The sequence below is a fragment of the Antechinus flavipes genome, chromosome 2 (genome assembly GCF_016432865.1).
Source record: "Antechinus flavipes isolate AdamAnt ecotype Samford, QLD, Australia chromosome 2, AdamAnt_v2, whole genome shotgun sequence".
Classification (NCBI taxonomy): Eukaryota; Metazoa; Chordata; class Mammalia; order Dasyuromorphia; family Dasyuridae; genus Antechinus; species Antechinus flavipes.
The window spans coordinates 444,819,602-444,827,961 of NC_067399.1; the positions used below are offsets into that span (position 1 = coordinate 444,819,602).

General features: G+C 51.7%; 1 protein-coding gene and 1 pseudogene across 1 annotated transcript; both read right to left on the reverse strand.

Annotated features, from left to right (window-relative positions):
* Positions 1–350: 350 nt before the first annotated feature.
* Positions 351–5,236, reverse strand: LOC127550399 (splicing factor 3B subunit 2-like; annotated as a pseudogene).
* A 100-nt stretch (positions 5,237–5,336) lies between these two features.
* On the reverse strand, positions 5,337–8,088 carry LOC127550398 (protein ecdysoneless homolog). Its single transcript, XM_051979309.1, has one exon. The coding sequence runs from the start codon at positions 7,378–7,380 to the stop codon at positions 5,428–5,430; it is 1,953 nt and encodes a 650-aa protein (XP_051835269.1). The 5' UTR covers positions 7,381–8,088; the 3' UTR covers positions 5,337–5,427.
* Positions 8,089–8,360: the final 272 nt, after the last annotated feature.

Sequence of the window (8,360 nt, forward strand, 5' to 3'; positions counted from 1 at the left end):
AGCAGTCCTATACATGTTAAATATGTCACAGTATATCCTAGATACAATATATGTGTGCAGAACCCAACAGTTATGAGAAAAGTATTATGGAAATGGAAAGAGATTTGGCCAAGTAAGCGAAAAATATAAAAAATAAAACCAAATGAGACACAAGCTAAACTGCATAATCCCTGTTAGTTCCTGGCCTGTCCCCACTCAATAGGAAATCAAAGGGTTTTCAAATTCAGTAAACAGCTGGCTGCTCTGAGTTCTAGCATTCTCTGCTGCTTTGCTTTTCAAGCTGGCAGTCCCAAGGTAAACTTCCACGGTTTGGTGACTGAAAAAGTGAGCTCCATTGAAAGCTGCATCAATTTAGAGGTTGACCAGATCAAGTTTTAATTTTATTTATTATTTCCCCTGGGAGGGAAGAGCTTCATTTACAAAAAAAAAAGTCTGAAATAAGAACATGGGAATGAACAAGAGTTCTTGGAATCTTGAAGGCCCCGGGGCGCAGGAACCAAAGGCAGAGTCCAGGGTACCGAGAGGAGGCCGATATCTTCGGGGTTAGAATTTGAATTCTTTGTATTTCTTGCTCCCCCCGCCGCTGTCCTGGAGCTGAGCCTTCCGTTTCTTTTGCTTTTGCTTGGCAGCGTGCTCGGCTACCTTGACGCTGAAATCTTCCTTCTGCACCTGGGCCTGCTGCTCCCGCACGTGCTCCTCATACTTCTGGGTCATCGCCCAGGGATCCAGCTCCAACTCCTCCGGGCCCAGGGCTACTTCCACCCCTTGAAGTTCAGCAGCCGGGCCCTTGCGGCTCATCAATGTAGACAGGTCATAAAAATGGGTGGAACCTATCAAGGCACCTCCCAAGCTGGCTGTTCTCTCTCAGGCAGCACCGTAAACAGTTGGGGTGTCTCGCTGCCATCCATGGCCTCTTCAATCTTCTTCTTCCTTAGTTCGAGCAGTTCAGGCGTCTCCATCCCAGCAGGGACCGATGAGAAGCCCTCTGGGGTGATGAGACCACTGTCTGCAGGGGCGATGGAGCCAGTTTCGTCGGGTTTGTCTTCATCGACCTCTCCCTCTTCTTCCTCCTCCTCCCCCTCCTCTTCGGAGGATTGCTCGTCAGAAGGCTCCAGCTCTCCCCACAGCTTCCCGTCAATCTCTTCTTCCTCCGCCTTGGTCTGGAATTCCGCTGCGCAGGTGCCAAACACGTCTCCGTAGAGCGGTTTCCCGGCCTCATCCACAGGAGGTTTGCCCCAGCCCCCGGCGTGGTAGCCGAAGGAACAGCTCTCGGGAATGGGCGCGTTCAGTCCGGGGATCCTCAGCTTGGGGTAGGAAGGGGGAGGCCCATATCGCTGCATAGCGATCAGCCACGGGGGAGGCTCTTTGTGGGCGTTTGGTCCGACCGGCATCGCCAAGGAAATCCTCAACTCATCAGACAAATCCCCCGGCTTCTTCTTCAACCGAGTCTCCCACTCTTTGCCCTCGTAGTAAAGGTCCCCGTGAAGGGTCAGCTTGGGCTTGGTCTGCCACTTGAAGGAGGCGTCGTGCAGCTTCTGGTAGTCCACGTCAGTCTTGCCCATCTTGGGGCGCACCTTCTCCCGCATCCTTGACTTTATGGTCCGCTGTTCTTCCTTCTCCTGCAGAGCCCCCCACATCTCCTGAATCCCCGTGCGCTTGATGAAGTCTGGCGGCTCGAAGGGTGGCTTCTCGATTCCCCGCTTGTCCTGCAGGTATTTGCGCTTAACGCACCAGTGGCGTGGGACCGGCACCGAGTTCCTCGTGGCCTTCAAGTGCAGCAAGAGCTTGGGGTCCTGGGCTGTCACGTCATGCATTTCCACTAGGTCCGGCCGGGCCACCAGCTGTTTCAGTTCCTCCACCGTCAAACGGTTCCTCCTGCGCAATTTTTTCTTGGAGAGTTTGGGTTTCTTCTGCTCGTTATCGCTGCTGTCGTCGTCACTGTCCTCGTGCTTCTCCTCAAAACCCTTCTTCTTGGGGGCGGCCGAATTCTCCAGCTTACCCAGCTTCTCGGGCTCCTTGTCCTTCTCCACGGTGTCAGTCAGCTTGAAAGCTTCAAAAATCCTACTGAGGAAGATGAAGTCGGGCTCATGGATCTCCGGCTCCTCAGTCACGTACTCTATCTCCATTGTGGCCGCAGGGGACTCCGCGCCCTGAGGACACAACGCCTCTTTCTCGCAATCGCCTGGACTCCCGGCTGCCGCTGCGGCCCGATTCGATGCAGAACGCCGGGGCTTCTTGCGGTTCCGGCGCTTTCGGTTTTTCACCTTCTTGGATAAAGACGCGGTGTCCTCTGCAGTCTCCGAAGCAGAGGATAAGCTTGCATCCCTCTCAATGTCCGATTCATCATGCACCGAGATCAGCTCTTGCTGCCGAATCTCCTTCAGCTGCAGACTCCTCTGCAAGGCCCGGGGGGTCTTGGGACCCACATTGGGATAGTCCATCTCTGTTTTCTCCTCCTGGGGAAGGTGGGGGGCCCCGAGGTCGGGGCCTGGAGCTCCAACGGGAACACCAGGAGGTGGAGGATCTACAGGAGCAACTCGAGTAGCCAGAAGGGGCCGAGGAATAGGGGACCCATCTTGGCCATCTCTTGCTGCTGCTGTTTCAGTAACACAGCTGCCTACTTTTCCCGAACCCTCCTGGCCCTTTCCTCCTGTTGCATCAGCACGGCAGCCTGCTGCTGGGACAGCTTCAGCAAGCCTTCCTCCGACAGCTCGCCTGGGAGGTGGGGGCCCCAAATTCGGTCGGTGTGGCCCTACTCCCAAGGGGAAACCAAGTCTGAGACCCGGTGGTGGCTTGTAGTATTCTGGTTTAGCTTTCTGAAGGCCCTTGGCACCAGCCTTGGTTTCACTAGAGAAATGAAGGACAAGCAGCCACCACAGCGGTGTGAGATGGAATTAATATCTGGCTGACTTTGTCCCAGCTTGTATGCTCTTATAATTACATCATGGTAGGTGTGAATCTTGTAGAACTACATTAAGTATTAAATACATGTACTCAACTAGAGAACTGTTGAGCACCACGCTAAAAAACCTTATCAATTCCATTGAGTTAACACCTTATTGTAGGAGTCCTTGCCTAAATATATTTCTCCAGAGTTCTGGCCCATTACAGTGAAGTTACTGCTGAAGGGGGGGAGGGAGGCCCATAGTGGGAGGAGAAAGGGGATTCCGGAGAGCGGTGCCTCCATGGCAGGAGGGAGCCCAGTTTTGTCTCTATCCTAGCCTCCCAAAAATGGTTGATTCAGCACAATTCGAGTCTGCCCTCTCTAGGTTTGCAGTCCCTCCACCAGCTCCTCTGGCTTCCTTGAACTGGGCCTCCCATCTCCCCCAGCAAAATAATGCATCATTTTTCATATCTACTTAGCTTTTAACATGATTTCCCAAGGAACATATACACGAACCATGTGTAAATAAATGTGACAACACTGTATAATAGATCAACCACTGAAATGGAAGTGAGAAACCCTGCCCGAGTGACAGGCTTGCCTCTCCTACTGTATGCTGCAGATCCCAGAAGGTCACCCACCCTTTCTAGGTCAGGGTTCCTTACCTGAAAAAAGAGAAGAGGAGTTGCGACAGAGAGAAGGTCAGACAACGATGATCCTTTCCAGCTCTAAGAGTCAGTGATGTTATTTAGCTGGTTTGGCTCATGAGTAGAAGAAAGTCCAGGTATATGATAATGCACTGACACAAGTTGTATGGGAGGAAACGATGCACCAGCTGTGACTGTGCTGGAAAACCTTATGGTAAAACCAAAGCCCAGGGAAGCGACTACGTCCCCAAATTCTTTCAGCAACCCCTCAGCAGGGGATAGTAAATCAGTAAGCCAAATCACTCCAGGTGCTGCAGATTGCATCTCCAATTCCTGGTGTAATACAGCCAAGCTCTGCTCTTCTACAAGACACTAGAGGCGACTGAATGAGGCCCAGGTGAAGATTTTTAAATCCTCGGCTAAGAAAAGGCAGAGGTTTCCCATTGTAGAATTAGTGTGAGTGCTACTTACAAAAATCTGCTTCTGGGGAGGGAGCCACTGGGGGGAGAGGAGCTGAGAGAAAGCACTGCCATCCCCTTGCTCCAGTGAAGCCTGGGTGTGAGTCTGTTGGAAGCTGGAGGGGAAGGAGCAACTGCAGCTGCCAGGCCTTGGAACGGAGCCAGGAGATCTTTGGTGTGGACCAGCATGTGGGTGAGTAAAGCTCTATGCTGAGAAGAGCAGGTGACTCCTAGCAGGGGGCCCAGGGAGGAAAGAGCAAGAACCCCGAATAAAGGCAGGCCCGGGGTGAATGAGACAAGAGGCTGAGGGAAGTCCTTCCCATCATGGAGATGTCCAGCTCCACAGCTCCTGGTCTGGGATCTGGGATCTGGGGCCTAGGCAAACCACTGACCCTCCTTGAAAGCTTTCTCAGAGGAATCCCATGTTCTCCTCTCAGTCGGGTAAATTGGCACCAGTCAGCTGGAGAGGGGCAGAGCCACCTCGAGTGGGCTAAGTGGCTGTGACTGTGATGGGCCTTTCTCGGGTCCTGTCTGTTCCTCCGACCTAGGCCCTGCTAGGGCCTCTCCAACCCTTCCCGTCCCTGCCTCAGAGGCCGTCCCTTCTACACCAGGGGCTTGGCAAACTCCAGCTGGGGCCTCTTCTGGCCCGCTAACTGTTCTTATGTAGAAAAGGCCCTGAGCTGCCCTGGGCCCAGGGTGGGTTTAGTCCAGCCCTGCTCAGGACTCCTCTGCATCTTCTCCTGCTCCTTTAATTTCCCTGAGGCTGAGCCTCAGAGCTAAGTCATCAGATCTTTTCCCTCCTCTGCAAACTCTCAGACAACCCCCTAAACCTGTCTCCTGTAGCCTCTGCCACTGAAACAACCCCGGAGCTCCAGTTAACCCAATACTACTTGGGAAACATGGCCAATTCCTCCTGGCCTTTTCCTAAATAGAAAAGGCAAGGTATTTCCCCCTATTTCTTCCCAAGTGACTGGCTAGCAGGTTCTAAGAAGGTGCCAGCTATTAAGTCAAGGTGAGGCTGTGCAGTGACCCACTGTGAGCCCCAAATGTTATTGTCCTTGCTGCTGCTGCTTTACTGAGTCATCAGGTTAGTTCATCCCTTTCTTTTCTCCAGTTCAGTGGGGCCAGGCGCACCCGGGCTCAACCACCACTGAGAACGTGGAGAAGGGGCATCCAGGGCAATATAACCAGATTGGCAAAGAGGGACACTTCAGGTAAGAACATCATCATTTAGGGTTACAATCATCAGTGTAAGCAGTCTATTCCAAGGGAGCAGTCTGCAGCTTTCTTATTCCTGGACTTTCTTAACTCTGAGGATTCTGGTACCCAGCATAGCTCAGGAAGGGCTTTTTTTGTTTGTTTGTTTGAATGGCATTTATTGAGTAGAATAACAGAGGGCATATCAGACTTTTTATTGGAAATTTTGTTATACTTTCAGTTACTTGCAGGGATGCTTGTGATCTATGTCATCAGGGAGCTGTACACCCATGCTCTGTAGAAGGTTTGAAGCAGGTCCTGCCAGTCCAGCTTGGGAATGGTAGGATTCTAAGATATTTGAGACCAAATTCAGATTCACATCCACAGGTTCCAGAACAGAACCATCTGTTGTGGCTTTATCATCATCAAAACTGTTGCCAAGAGCTTGAGACAGTTCCTTTGCCAAGTTGTCCCTTTGTTTCCAGGTGGTGAAACTTTTCCCGATGCTTGTCTGGGTGAGTTCTTGGTCCATCTGTGCCATTAATGACTTAATGCTCTCCAGCATTTCCTTGGTAGAGACCTTTCCCTCAGGGTTCTGGGTTCCAAGGTCTAAGTCGTCATCGCTGTCGAGGTATTCGGAGTTCTCCTCATCCAGATCATCATTGTCGCAATCATCAGAGTCTGACTCCCCAGAATCTGGACCCAAAATCTTGTCAAAATAATTGAGGAAAGCATCTGCATCAAAAGTGACAGGTGCCTCCGATGGCTTCCGGGGCAGCTCTGCTCCTTTGTGGGTGGAGACTTTGGACACAAAGGCCTTCATACTGTCCATGACTTTGGTTAGGTCATAGGGCCTCTCTACCTCCCACTGGGGAGTGGGAGTGAGACCCAGTTCACCTTTACCAGTAGTTTCTTGCAGAATCTGGTCCAGCTGATCCGGTGAGAGATACAACCAGTGATCATCATCCTCTAAGGGGAGATCAGCATCTTCTTTCTTAAGCTCCTCCAGTTCAAAAGGCATTGTTTGTAGTAAGGTTAAGATTTCTTCCCCTGGAGTTATGTCAAGAAAGTTTTCTGGGCCATTCACAGATTGCTGAAAGTAGTTCTCTGCCATGTGTAGTTTCTGCAGGTACTTAGTAGAGCCTTCTATCTCTCCCTCAAAATAGTCATTCTGTTTCAGACTGTCAAGAAAGCCATTCCAGAGAGGGGTGGTAGTCACTGGAGACTTCTTGAACCCAGGAAGCGGACTGGCTTTAGTGCACAAAATCTCAAAGCCATGAGCCAGTTTCATGCCCAGTTCATGAGCTCGATACCGGGGGTGAGACTGGGGAGGCAGACTATACCCACTCCGGCGGTCTGGCACAAACCTCTGTTGTACCAGCTGTGCATATAAACACTTTGTGAATGTGACTGAAGCCATGATACGCGTTTCTGGCAAGAATGTTTTGAAAGTTCGGCAAGCTCGAAGGTCAATAGGATCCCGTAAGTAAAAGGCCTGCACAGCTGCAGCTACCAACTGAGGACGTTGTTTCAAAACTGCCACAGCAGCAGCTGGGAGGAAGCAGTGAGCTCGATGAAAGGATGTCTGGATTTTTTCTGGGTACCCCTTGATGCGCCTGTTAACTGCTGCCTGGATAGATTCGGAGGCGAGGATTTTCTCAGAGTGTCTGGTGATAATGCACAACGCCTGATTGATTGTCGGAGGTGTGGCAGGTAACCAGGGTATTTCCCCAGCTTTTCGTGGTGCTGGAATAAGGCACAGTTCTCCACAGCGGAAAAATACTCTGTTGGTGCTATTATCAGGATCCAACCATTTAGGGAGAAATTCAGCAGCTTCTATTAGCAAGAATTCACCATCGTTGTCTTCAATCCTTGCTACTAACTCTGGATATTTCTTTGTAATCTGCTTTATCAGGTAAACAATAAACCATTCATCCTCAATGTTGTCCCCAAATTTAGTTACACCAACGATATGAGCAGGAATGCTACCTTTAGCAGGCTTATATCTGAGATTAAAAGGCTGATTTTGCCAGATATAGGAGACCAACAGAGGTGCAAACTGGGTTGTTATTGTTGCAATATACTTCTGAAGGACCTGTTTGTGTTTTTCTGGATCTCTTAGTTCTTCTGGTAACAGAAAGAGATGATACTCCACTGTATCTTCTGCCACTGACAGTTTCATGTGCCCCTCCATTCTTGTTCTTAGAAACCGGGCTCAGGCGGCCGCCGGCAGGCACGATGCCCAAGCTGTAGCTGGTAGAGGTTGTTGTTCTTCTAGAAGCAGGGGCAAGTTCCTGGGCTTTTCTGGCCACCTGTAACCGTCTACTCCCAATAGGGACCTATCTCCCAATAGTTAATCTCCACTCAAGCCGGACGTAGCCCCGGCACCGGCGGGCCTGGGAACGGGGCGGGCGATAGGAGGCACAGACCTGCTCGGACCCCGGCCCTGAGTAAGGAGATCAGGCCTCGGAGCAAAGGAGGCGGTGGGCGAGTGAGGCCCAGGAAGCAGCAACAGCAGCGGGAATGGCGGCGTCGGCGTCGGCGGCGGCAGACCTTGCGGAGGGAATGAAGTTCAGAGATGTGTAACAGACTAACAGGCCGCATGCGCGGCCGCTTTTAAACAGAACCCGGCGAGAGGGAGGGGGGCGAAACAGGAAGGGAGGGAAGAGCACAGTAGGAGGGAGGAAGAAGAAAACCGGCAACCTTGAGGGAAACTGGCTTGGTTCTAGGAGAACCCGCCTCTCGCTACTCAAATGGTTGGCTCTGATTTGCATCTCAAGCCACGCCCCACGTCGAGACAGCCCCAACCACCCCACCCAGCGCGGAACTTCATTTGCATAAGGAACTCCTCCTTCCACCGCTCACCCAGAGTCCCCGCTCTTCTCCTTCAGCTACTCTCCTCCCCCCCACCTCCACAACTCTGTTCTTGGAACTAGAGCCCGCTGGCAAGCGCGGGGCTAGGAATTGAAGGGGCTGCTTACGGCGTCGGCAACCCCGGCAATGCGCAGTGCGCAGGCGCCTTTGGCCACTCTGGGGCCTCCGGAGCTTCAGGGCGCTCACAACGTGGTTGGGTTTTAAAGACTGGCAGCCACAAGCAACAGGAGGCGCCAGTTGGAGAGCTTTTTAACCTGCCTGAATTTTAAGTGTTAAATGTGCACGTCCCTCTCAACACAC

Bases quoted from the DNA above. Each gene is read 5' to 3' on its own strand.
- LOC127550398 (XM_051979309.1), bottom strand. From the start codon at position 7,380: ATGGAGGGGCACATGAAACTGTCAGTGGCAGAAGATACAGTGGAGTAT.